The sequence below is a fragment of the Eleutherodactylus coqui genome, chromosome 9 (genome assembly GCF_035609145.1).
Source record: "Eleutherodactylus coqui strain aEleCoq1 chromosome 9, aEleCoq1.hap1, whole genome shotgun sequence".
Taxonomy (NCBI): domain Eukaryota; kingdom Metazoa; phylum Chordata; class Amphibia; order Anura; family Eleutherodactylidae; genus Eleutherodactylus; species Eleutherodactylus coqui.
In genome coordinates, this window is record NC_089845.1 from 102886821 (window position 1) to 102899469 (window position 12649).

General features: G+C 41.7%; 1 protein-coding gene across 1 annotated transcript in view; it reads left to right on the forward strand.

The window, feature by feature from the left end:
- The window catches only part of PPP1R42 (protein phosphatase 1 regulatory subunit 42), a 36558-nt gene extending 25310 nt beyond the window's left edge, over positions 1 to 11248 (forward strand). The window contains exons 7-9 of the mRNA XM_066578263.1: positions 1429 to 1557; positions 4718 to 4889; positions 11026 to 11248. Of these exons, the coding sequence (XP_066434360.1) occupies positions 1429 to 1557; positions 4718 to 4889; positions 11026 to 11110 (386 nt within the window). The 3' untranslated portion in view covers positions 11111 to 11248. The remainder of the gene's footprint in view (positions 1 to 1428; positions 1558 to 4717; positions 4890 to 11025) is intronic.
- Positions 11249 to 12649: the final 1401 nt, after the last annotated feature.

Consider the following 12649-nt stretch of genomic DNA (forward strand, 5'->3'; position numbering starts at 1 on the left):
CCATGTTAATAATACAGGGTGTACAGTAGTGATCCGGCCCTTTATCTCAATACCGGTGCCCTATATTGAAATAACAATAGAGTATTTTCATAGGAAAGCATGGATCCGTTACATGATGGTACGACGCACAGGGCCACAGAATATGGAGTGCAATTTTATGTTGTGGCTCCTGTAAGAGAGAGGGTAAAACTGAATTGCAAAGTTAAAGAGTAGCATGTGAGAAGCAGAAATCCACTTCCGCTACTCTCCCAAACTGCTTTCACAGAGCTGAGAAGCTCGGATGAGATCTGTGTATTGCGAGGCAAGTGATTTCTTTTGAATGGAGTCATATACATGAGCGATGCAGTGTGGGGAAAAAAAAAATCGCTCCGTCTCCTATTTCTTTGCGTTCCTCGGAAAACATTGCCCATTGAGTTCAATAGGACCTTTAATGCATCGCATGGCTCTCGCATTGAAATCAATGGGAAACACTTCCGATCCTCTATTGCGCATGAGGATCATAATTTCACAAATGTGAGCATTTTTGCTTGAAAATTGTTTTGTATCCGCAGATAAATCACACCCATGTGTAGGTAGCATAAGGGTTTATTCACACAAACACATTTGCGCAGCATATTGAGCATGCAAAATTTGCCCGCGCAAAACGCAGTTAATAGAACCAATGTATTTCAATGGGTTAGTTTACATCCATGCATATTTTGACAGCTGACGGATAAGAGGCAGCGCTTTCGGGGGGCAGGGATTTTAATTCTACAGAAGAGTGCGGGGGAGCCAGGGAGGGGACGTCCCAGAACCCCAACAGCACTGCTAGGTGATGTATATATATTTTTTATTTTTTACAGCAGCTATGGCTTATTTTCAGGGAAGGGCTTATATTTCAAGCCCTTCCCTGAAAATCCCTGCGGGGGCTGCCTTCATCCCATTGCTTTTAATGGGGCTGCAGCAGCGCCGGCTCCATTGAAAGCAAGGGATAGCATCGCAGTCCTCTGCCACTGTATGGAGCTTTGTTCACAAGCATTTGGCAGATCCGTGGAGCGGAAAAAAATGCTTGTCTGACCGAACCCTCAAGGTGCGTCTGAAATTCTGTGCGTCTGGGATTGTCCAGATGTTTTGGGGTAGTGCATTCCAGAAGACCGGTACTGCTCTAGAGAGATCCTGTAGGTGAGAATGTGAGCTTCGGATTAGGGAACAGGTTTACATGCAGGGCACCTCTTTTCTAGACAGAAACCCAATTATAAGCATTTTGTATAAATGACAAATAAAAAAAGGTCATGAGACATGCTCACCGGGCCTCTACAAATGTCTATTCAGACATTCATTTTATGTTTTATTTTCTCAGGTTTTTATCGCTCTTTGCTCAGTGATTATATCTACTGATACATAAGTATAATAACCAAGTCAGCCTGAAATTGTACCTCTTTACAACAGAAATCCTGGATGGTAGAGAAATCAAGGAAATGGCCCGGCGGTTCCTACTAAACTGGAAAGCCTCAAGAGATGCCAGGAAGAAGAGCAGAGAAGAGAACCCAGCCGGTCGATTAGGATTTCAGCCATTGTGTAAGTTACGTAATAGTAATTAGTGTATAATAGTGAGTGAAATCTGTAAATGTGTACATGCATGCATAGTTATTTCAGGATGTAAAATAAGCTGTCGTGTTTCTTTTGCACATTTTCATGCATTTATTTTAGGGTATATTCACAAGTACATAATTAGTGGTGGAAAATCCGTACCAAAATCCTTGACAAAAATCGCATCAGAATTCACCCCTTTTAAATGAAAAGGTGAAATCTGCTGCGGATCCATGGCAAAAACTGTTAGAATCCACACCAAAATAAATATCTATAATAAACTTATATTTTTTAATTACGTTTGTCACCATCTTCTGGTTTTATATTTTTCAGCCAATGGGATTGTATGGAGGCTTTTTTTTTGCAGGACAAGCTGTTGTTTTTATTGGTCCCATTTTTCAGTACATGTGTCCTTTTGATTGCTATTTATAAAAATTTTTTCTTTAAAACAGGGTCATTCTAGTGTGTATTTTTTTTCTGATGGCGTTCACCAGGCAGGATAAATAATGCTTTATTTTAATAGATCAGACTTTTCTTGAATACCAAATAGGTTTTTTTCTGTTTTATTTTTTTTCATATTAAAATGGGAAAAGGGCTTTTTTTAAACTTTAATATTTTTTATAATAACTATAAAATCTTTGATGGATTTTTTACTTTTTTTTTTGTCCCCATAGGAATTTGATTTTTTGATTTCTTATACTATATACTTCAAAACCTAAGTATTACAGTAAGATACTGTAAGAACATTTTCTATGACTGGCACTTACCCCATAAATAATGGATAAACTTGCTAGAAGGGCAGAATGTGGTTGGAGATGTAGGTACTAGAGATGAGTGAGTATACTCGCTAAAGGCAATTGCTTGAGCGAGCAATGCCTTTAGCGAGTATCTCCCCGCTCGAGACGGAAGGTTTGGGTGCTGGCAGCGGGCACGGAGCTACGGGGGACAGCGGGGCGGAACGGAGGGGAGATCTCTCTCTCCCTCTCTCCCCCCCGCTCCCTCCTGCTGACTGCCGCTACTCACCGCTCCCCCGCGCCGGCACCCGAACCTTCCGTCTCGAGCGGGGAGATACTCGCTAAAGGCAATGCTCGCTCGAGCAATTGCCTTTAGCGAGTATACTCGCTCATCTCTAGTAGGTACCCAATGGCCTGGAGTTCCATTCTTTTTTTTAGGTAAACAGACTTCAGTGAGATAATCGCGGTCATTATGGATGAAGTAACAGACTTCAAAAAAGTAGATATCATGCACAACAACAAGTAATGATTAAATAAGAAACCAAAGCTATGAGAGCTCATCACTATTTCCACCTTTATGACCAGTCATTTTTTTTCTTCTTACACCATTGCATTCTAAGACCGGTTTCACACAGGCGAGAAAAATGTGCGAGATTTGTGCATTGTGAGACGCACAAATATGAAACCCATTCTTTTAAATGCGTTCATACACAAGAGCGATTTTTACTGCATGGCACTGCGAAACACATGGCAGCATGTTCTATCTTCCTGCGATATCACCCATTGCTTTTAACAGGGCCGGCAGTAGCAGCACCAGCCCCATTGAAAACAATGGGAAAACATTGCGATCCCCTGCCGCAGCTGTGACAGCTGAGGCAGGGGATTCCTTCAGCTATCTTCATCCCCATGAGGAAATCCCTTCATCTCTGCAGCCATAACATTTTTATTTTTTAACTAAATAAGTTGTGAAAGTGCTTGCTTATTGTGAGGTGAGCGGTAGTTTCCATTTGTACCATTCTGGGGTACCTGTGAATTTGTAGTTGCTTTTTATTGCATTTTTTGGGAAGCAGATGAAAAATAGCAATTCTGCATTGTTTATTTTCATTATGTGGGATAACCGACATAATAATTTTATAGTAAGAGTTATTTCATATGTGGTGATATGTAGTATGTTTATTTAGTTTTTTCATAATAAAGGGTGTTTCTAGGAAAAAGCATGCTGTTTTAACAACTTTACTTTTTTTTTGTCGCTTAAGGGGACCTAAAGATGCAATCATTTGGTTGCTGGTATAATACACTGTACTACTTATGTAGTGCAGTGTAGTGTGCTTTTGACAGCCCAGCAATCGGACCTTGCTGGAGACAGAGTCGGATAGGTCGGCATGTCTGGCAGATCTGGAGGCCTTGATGTAACAGAAACACATTAGAACTCCTCGATCATATTTCAGGGTGCTGATGGATGACAGGGGGAGCCCCTTTCCTCATCACCTGCTTATATGCTACAATTGTTATTAATCATGGCATTAAACGGTCAGGACTGGGGATCTCTCTGCTTCTGGCTGTTAGAGCAGCAGTCCGGCTGTCAGTAACAAACCAAGCCCCAGCTGTTGCTGTGATGGGGCTCCTCTGTTGGCCATAGACTGGGCTGCCATGTTTCTACTGGGCTACCTTAAAGGGGTTGTCCCGTGGCAGCAAGTGGGTCTATACACTTCTGTATGGCCATATTAATGCACTTTGTAATGTACATTGTGCATTAATTATGAGCCATACAGAAGTTTTAAAAGTTATTCACTTACCTGTTCCGTTGCTGGCGTCCTCGTCTCCATGGTTGCCGTCTAATTTTTGCCGTCTAATGGCCAAATTAGACGCGCTTGCGCAGTCCGGGTCTTCTCCTGTTCTCAATGGGGCTCCGTGTAGCTCCGTGTAGCTCCGCCCCGTCACGTGCCGATTCCAGCCAATCAGGAGGCTGGAATCGGCAATGGACCGCACAGAAGCCCTGCGGTCCACGGAGGGAGAAGATGCCGGCGGCCATCTTCACCGGGTAAGTAAGAAGTCACCGGAGCGCGGGGATTCAGGTAAGCGCTGTCCGGTGTTCTTTTTTAACCCCTGCATCGGGGTTGTCTCGCGCCGAACGGGGGGGGGGGGGGGGGGTTGGAAAAAAAAAAACCCGTTTCGGCGCAGGACAACCCCTTTAAGGCCTGTTAGTGACCACCGTAAAAAACAGTATGGCTGGCCACTAAGGGAGATAATGCTTGTTTGTATGTAGGGGGAAGGAAGATAGATGATCTGCATTTGTTAATACTTTGATGCTGCATAAATATGTTAATAGATTAATGATAAATAACCAGTTAATGTAATGCCCTCCAGACTGTGCTGGACATATTTAACTACATTTTATTTTCATTGCATAACAGATGGGTTTGAACATCCTCAGTCCATTCTGCCAGTCCAGTATCACAACCAGAGATACACAGAGGAACACAAACCAAAGTACTTCCTTATGGCGCAGAAGCAAAATGCTCACAAACTAAGACACCTACAAAATCCAACAGCAAAGAAAACCATTAATATTACTGAAGAGATACGGTGAGGCAACAGAGAGTTAAATATCAGTCATAGTAATGTCATTTAGTATTTTCACTTTCACTATATTAGTAATATGAGTTTGAAATGCGAAAAAGGGGAGGGCGATTAATTATTATTACCTTCTCTCCCCCGTGTGCCAGATGTATGGACACGGTCCACGCCCTGTAAGTAGATGTGTCATAGGGGACCTGCTGTTGTTTTCGGACACTTTTCTAGTTAGAAGAGTGTTGTAAATCTTATTTAGCACAACTCGGGAGCTTTAGAAATATTGCATTCTGCCCGAACGACATACATTCTTCAGTGGATTTGCACCAGAAAACTGCTGTGAATATACTGACAAGTCTGCCAAACTGTGTGGACCGGCTTTTACACTTCTTCTCACTCTATTTTATATCCACTACTGAGTTTGTTAGAATGAGACTGCATTAAAACCTGCATGTGTGACTCCACAGAGGAATTGAAATGAGACCGTATGTATCATGGCATAGTCTTTGTGCTGCGATGACATTTCAAATCCATTCATTATTCTGAACATAAGACTGAGCGAACACAGCGTAGAAAATCCGCTGTGTGAGGGTGGCTTCACGTGGACATATTTGCAGACAGAGAATACAATCCATTAATTTCAATGGGTTCATTTTAAATTTCCTTTTTAGTGCATGCAAAAAATAGAACACGCTTTATTTTGTGCACCAAAGGACCTCATAGAAGTGTATAAGGGGAGTGCAATTTACACGCTATACGCAATGCGATCTGCGAAAGCTCAAAACCACGGGGAAATGAACACATCTGGACTTCTTTAAGCTACTAACCTTTTAAATCAAGGTGACGGTCTGTTCTGCGCTCATGTGGGCATGCCCTGCTTGTGCAAAAAAGTACAGTAAAATGTGCAAACACACACGCAAAATTGCCTCGTTCATAGCACAAATGCATTGGGCTGATGTGTGCACAAAGACGCGTACACCCATGTGAAGCAGTCCTAAAAAAAACCTGAAAATCTGCAATATTCATGTATACAATTCACTATGGATTTTTTTACACTGTCTTTGCATTGGGTTTGTGATAACTTATTCAATTGCAATCCAAAAAAAACCCAAACACTGTGAACTCAGCCTAAGTCCGGCTTCACACGAGCGCATGCGTATTAGCGTGCGCATAAGCACCTTTTATTTGCGGAATGATGTTTTTTTGCGCGTGCATCGGCATATATTTTGCTGTTTTTTCCACACACAAGGCATGTGTACTTGTGTGCGTCCCAAGAAAAGCACCCATGTTCCCAGCAATTGAAATGCCTAATTAGTCTAATGAGTTCAAGATGTGTTGTTTTTCCTGCACAATAACGCAGTGTTTCACACATCTTCTAGCATATTGCGTGTGCATTTTCACATCCTGGTTGACTTCTATAGGGACGTTTTGTGCACAAATACGCAGAAAAATAAATTATGCTGTGGTTTTTTTGCATGACTGCAATGCACAGGATAATTAGCCTCATGATGTCCAGATGTGTTATTTTCCCTACGTTTTGAGCAGTGTGTCACGCTTTCCCTCTTGCCTATTTGCACACCTCCGATAGACTACTATGGGGCTCAAAACGCAGGAAAACAGAGCAGGACCTATTTTTTTCTGCGCTCCTGGGAATGACCCATTGAAATCAATGGATTCTATTCTTCATGTTTAGCACGCATAAAAATACCCGTGCAAACATGGTCGTATGAAGAAGCCCTAAGTATAGAGATCTTATCCAAAGAGTATATATGTCCCATGTACACTGTTGGTTGTAATAAGGGGTCTGTATATTTCTAGACCGGTATTCTGACCAGTATTATTCACCCGGACTTTCCTAGGCATTTTTTCAACTGTGTCTGGCAGCAAGTGGGGTTATACACTTCTGTATGGCCATAATAATGCACTTTGTAATATACATTGTGCATTAATTATGAGCCATACAGAAGTTATAAAAAGTTTTTTACTTACCTGCTCCGTTGCTAGCGTCCTGGTCTCCATGGTGCCGACTAATTTTTGGCCTCCGATGGCCAAATTAGCCGCGCTTGCGCAGTCCGGGTCTTCTGCTGTTCTCTATGGGGCTCCGTGTAGCTCCGTGTAGCTCCGCCCCGTCACGTGCCGATTCCAGCCAATCAGGAGGCTGGAATCGGCAGTGGACCGCACAGAAGAGCTGCGGTCCACGAAGATAGAGGATCCCGGCGGCCATCTTCAGCGGTAAGTATTGAAGTCACCGGACCGCCGGGATTCAGGTAAGCGCTGTGCGGGTGGTTTTTTTAACCCCTGCATCGGGGTTGTCTCGCGCCGAACGGGGGGGGGGTTTAAAAAAAAAAAAACCCGTTTCGGCGCGGGACATCTCCTTTAACTTGTCATGCTCCATCGAATAAACTCAATGCCTTTGTGGGATTTCTTCCAAAAGCTTTTCTTTTTTTAAGAAGATATGCAAATATTCTATTTTATATGGCTGTGAGTGATAGATTCAAGGGAATTTAAGCATAATTAGTTTTCTTTTTGCTGCAGTGGCTATATGACAAGACGTTGGAGCTACTCTGCTTTGTAGGACTCAGTGCCATGTATAGTATTTTCAGTCGCATCAACTTAACCTTATTAATTAAAATCACAGAGGTGAGGGAAAAAACACAGACATTATTCACAGAAAAAGCCAAAAATACAATACCTGAAGGTCTGCTAAGCAGACACGGTCACCATAGGCACGATCGCCATAAGGCAGGCACAATCGCCACCGGCACAATCGCCGTAGGGCAGGCGCAATGGCCGTAAGCCCTGGAGATATGCAGTCAGCCAGACAATAATGTGGAGGAGCAGCTTAGCAGACCTTCAGGTATTGTATTTTTGGCTTTTTCTGTGAATAACCTTATTAATTTGTTTAATGGGTATTAGATTAAACTCAGACTGTACGGGGTGTGTCATGGATGGTGCAGATTTGATGCACACGATCTGGAATTATATAAAATGATGTACACTTTGGAATTGGGTGTTGGAGATAATCAAAAAACTATATCTTGTTAACATTGGTTTTGACCCCGGATTTTGCATATTGGGTCTTGCTCATGGGTAAGATGGCCATACTCTTCTGGGAATTCAGAGAACTCCATATCAGGCACAGAAATGTATTACTGCCCGTTGGATGCAGCCTGCTACCCTGAACGTGGGAGATCTTGGTGTAAGGATAAAGGAAGTGGTGGGAATATAAAGAAGGGAATGTATCAAAAAAGAGATTTTTTTTACTAGGTTTGACGAACATTGGGGACAATGGTTTTTTTAATCAGTAGTTAATATTGATTGTTGGTTGCATTGAGTTAGTAAAGAAGTGCTGGTGGGATGTAAAGGAGGTGAGGGGAGAGGTAAGGAGACAGAGGGGAATTAGTCTTTAATGTTTTTTCCTGTACATGTTTAATAGGTTTTATTGCGGAGGGGGGTGGGGGGAGGATATGATTCATGTATGTATATTTATGTTTGAATGTATTGTTTGGCTGGGGACATTCTATGTATACTCTGTTTATGTATGTATAAAATATAGGAATTAAGGGGCAATTCTACAAAATTATAATTTCAATAAAAATGATCAGATTGAAAAAAAAAGCTGCTAGTTGAAGGTTACTTAGTGCTGACATCAGCAAATCCCCTTTACAGCTCCGCAATGTGTTTATTTAGTCAGTGATAATAACTGAAAGAAATTTTGTGTAAATGACAAAAAACACCTGGCAATCACATGCAAGCATTTACAGTGACTAATGTAAGCTTCACAGTTTAATTTACCCTAATCCTAACCCTCCATCCCTGCACAAATTCCTTGTCCATTGCTGTCGGCTTCAGAACTTTGATGGCCGGACAGCAATGCAACCAATTGGGAGCTAGGGATGTGACAGGGCTGTCCCTCCATCTAAGCCCTGTCAAACTCCTAGCTTCCGGTGGTGACAAGATACAATAATACCACTTAATCTATTTTAATTCTATCACTGCACTATTATTAATTCCCCAAATTTTTTAATAGAAAATCCTATTCACAAACTGCATTAAAAAACCAAAATTAACCGTATAGTGAGCATATTAATTTTGGAAACTATTCAAGCCAATGATATAATCAGTACTGTCATTTACTGAGCTTGGCCATAAAAATAATAAAACACATAATCGCAGTAGTTTGTTAACCTGATGACATTTGCATTGTGACTGGAAGAATATATAAAAACATCAATCAGTTGATTCAACAGTCTTTGTGAATGGGCATTCAGCCTGTGTAACAGTTTGTCATTGTGACAGGTAGCTGTGACCCAACATGTCAGAGCACATGCAGATTTTTCACATGCATAAATATGACTTGCATGTAGATTTTTCACTGTATTTATTTTTAATACCTTTGTCTCTTGTTATTAATCAAAAAAGTTGGGTATAAATGTTCTTTTGCACAGAGTGGTTTCATAAGAAACAATAATGTAGTGTTTTGCTACGCTTGGCTTCATTACATATAAATATCCTTAATAAAGTTGACTGTTAGAGTTTCCTGAGTTTTGCTACTGTAATGATTTCAGGAATTAAAATGGCATAAATTAAGCTTAAGTTATGCATCATTATGCTTCCAGAACAGGGCCTGAACCTCTGGGTACAGTATCTTCATTCACTAGGAATCGTAGCCTGAATTTCAATTGATTCACTTTGAAGATGGATTTATTTCAGATAGTTAGTAATAAAGGACAAATGTGTAACTTAGAAAACATTCAGTTCTATTATCTTTTCTTAATATAAAAAAGTTGCATTGGTGAATTGAATCCAAAAAAGAGCAGTATAGTAACATAGTGTGTTAGACTGAAAAAAGGCCTATGCCTATCCAGTTCAGCAATGTTGATCCAGAGGAAGGCAAAAAAAACAAAACAATGAGGTAGAAGCCAACTTTCCTCATTTTAGGGAAAAAATTATTTCCTGACTCCAAATCTGGCCATCTGAATCAACAACGCTGATGAGTAATCAGTGACTGTAACCTATAATAATATTGTAGCACTTAAGAAAGGTATCCAGGCCACTCTTGAACTCTTTTAGTGAGTGTGCCATCACCACATCCTCAGGAAGAGAGTTCAATAGTTTCACTGCTCTTACAGTAAAGAACTGCCTTCTTTGTTGGCATAGAAACCTTGTACCACTATTAAGATTGACCGATTGTCATATACAATGGTCCTTGAGACCATCACACTAGCAGTGGGGGCAGTGTGCTGCTCCACAGAAAAGGCAGAAATGACGAACCCCCTCTAGGTCTCCAGGCATGAACACGGTCATCAAAATAAACCTGGATTCATTGCTGAATACAACCTGGTTGCACTCCGTAGCAGTCCAGTTTCATCATTCACAATCAACCACTGGAAACAGAGGCAACGGTGGGTGAGTGCCAAAGGCAGTACTGGGCACCATGAGACCAAATGTCCTTTAGCCAAGCACCTTGAAATAGTTTTGAGAGACACAGGTGCCTGTAACAATGGTGTCACCTGTCTCTGGAGGGCGGACAAGGAAACAGTTGAAGCTGCGCACGCTTGTCGGACAATTAGACAATCTTCTCTACTGGTGGTCAGTCGAGGGCATTCTGAGCCCAGTTGCCTCGTGTGCATGCGCTCATGCATCCACTGATCCAAACACCTGCTTACAGTCTGGACAGAATAGACAAAAAGAAAAAGAACACTTCTGGAACTCATTAGACTTATTAGCCATTGCAATGGCTGGGAGCATCAGTGCTGTTATTTTTGACGTGCGCAAATACACACGTGCGCAAAAAATACTGGAAAATATGCTGATGTGTGCAAAAAAGCAACTCTTGTGTTCAGCCGCTCTAAGGAGTTAAAGAAAATAAAGAAGAAAATAATACTATTCTGGGAAAAATATGGATGGAAGGTTTTTATATCGGGCAAGAAATAGGAATTCCTGCCTGCGAAGACCTGTCAACTGGATTCAGTACAGTAAATGCATGTGCCTTACAGAGTCCAAAGTATCTTGACATGTAAGAAAGATTAATTGGAGGCTATTGATGTAATACTAATTTGACATTAGCATCAGACATTTGTCTGCTTATTGTTTCAGTCTGACCAATGTAATTGTGCTTGTAATATTGTGGTTTGTTTTGTCATTACAGACAATTAGCTGTAAAGGATCCTACAAGCTCACTGCCTGGACAAGATATCCTTGAGCCACATCTACACAGCCAAGTAGTGCTCTAAGCACAAAAAGAAATGTGCAGTGCATTCCCATGTAATGCTACATTAATCATCTCTCCCCGACTGTTCAGTAAAACAGTAAGCTAGCAAAATCACTGAAATCTCTGCAAACACTAATAAACTGGCCTAATTCTGCACTAACTTATTATGTTTTTTTAGACTCCACAATGACTCAGAGTCCCCAGGATCTGCAGTAAAATCACAGCATTGACGTTTTACAGCAAGTCACGGGCCCCTCTATGCTGTTGCAAGGCCCTAGGCTGCAGGGCAACCTGTTTAAAAACACTAGATTTCACAGCACTTAAAGAAAATTTAGGTAATGCGCTGAACAAATCAAAACATTAAGGACGCTTTCATATGGGTGACAAAATTGCGAAATTTTCTCGTGATGCAACAGTGCATTGAATGAGCGCTGCAGTGATTGGCTGAGCCGCGGCGCTTGAAAACCAATCAGAGCCAGTGCTCCTTGGGTGCGGAATTTTTGAACCCCCTGACCAGGAAGCAGTGGCTGAAGACTACAAACAAGTGCCATGGAACTGCTGGAGGAGAAGTGCGGTGGAGTAGACAACGTCTGCTAGATAATGTATTGGTTTTTGTTTTGTTTTTAAATGTAGCTTGGGCTTATTTTTGGGGTAGGCTTTATACATTGGAGTTATCTACATTTGCCCTTTTTCAGGAGAGAAGGACCTCTTTTTTTTTTACTGTGAATTGGATTGTTTGTCCTGGGAACCTTCGTGGTATCTGGTGATTGGTCATGCCGCTCTCCATTATGTGGGTCTGAAAAGTTGCAAAAGAAATGCCAACTTCATTGGCATTTGAGGACATCATCTTGATGTAGCGGTTGATCCTAGCTATTTGGTTTTGACCGCCTAAGCGCTGTACTTACGATAATTACATTTTCATAAGGAGGGAGATTTCCTCAGCAAGGTCTCAATAGGGGGAAAACTGAGGAGAGAGGGTGAGGAAAGGAAAGATGAGCGGAGAAGAAAAAGAAAAAAGAGTGGAGGATTAGAATAGTGATGAAGTAGAATTATAGAATGGTGGAGTTGGAAGGGAACTTCATGGGCAGCCAATCAATGCAGCACTCAAGAACCAATCAGAGCCAGCGCTTCCTGGAGGAGGGATTTATGAACCTCCCCTAACCAGGAATGGGGCGTCTGAAGACTGCAAATAAGTTTGGCAGAGCTTCAGGGGGAGAAGTGCGGTGGTGCGTACAGCGCCTGTTAGGTAATGTATTTTATTTTTCAAGCCAACCCCCAAAATGTCCATAGCGATTACGCCATGTGTGAAGGTGGCCCAAGTGAAGTGAGAAGTGGAAGATGCAGCATAAGTTCAGTTATTATGTTTGCGATCACTAAGAATATGTTCACACATCATGGATAAAATCTGCACCAAAATCTGCAAGCTGATTTTGGTGCGGATTTTGACCACAGAACTCACTGCACTGTAAGGCCTTATTCAGACGAACGTGTGTTTTGCGCGCGCACAATGCACGCTTCTAAAAGAACCAAAGGGTTCCTATAGAAGCGTCCATATGTGAGG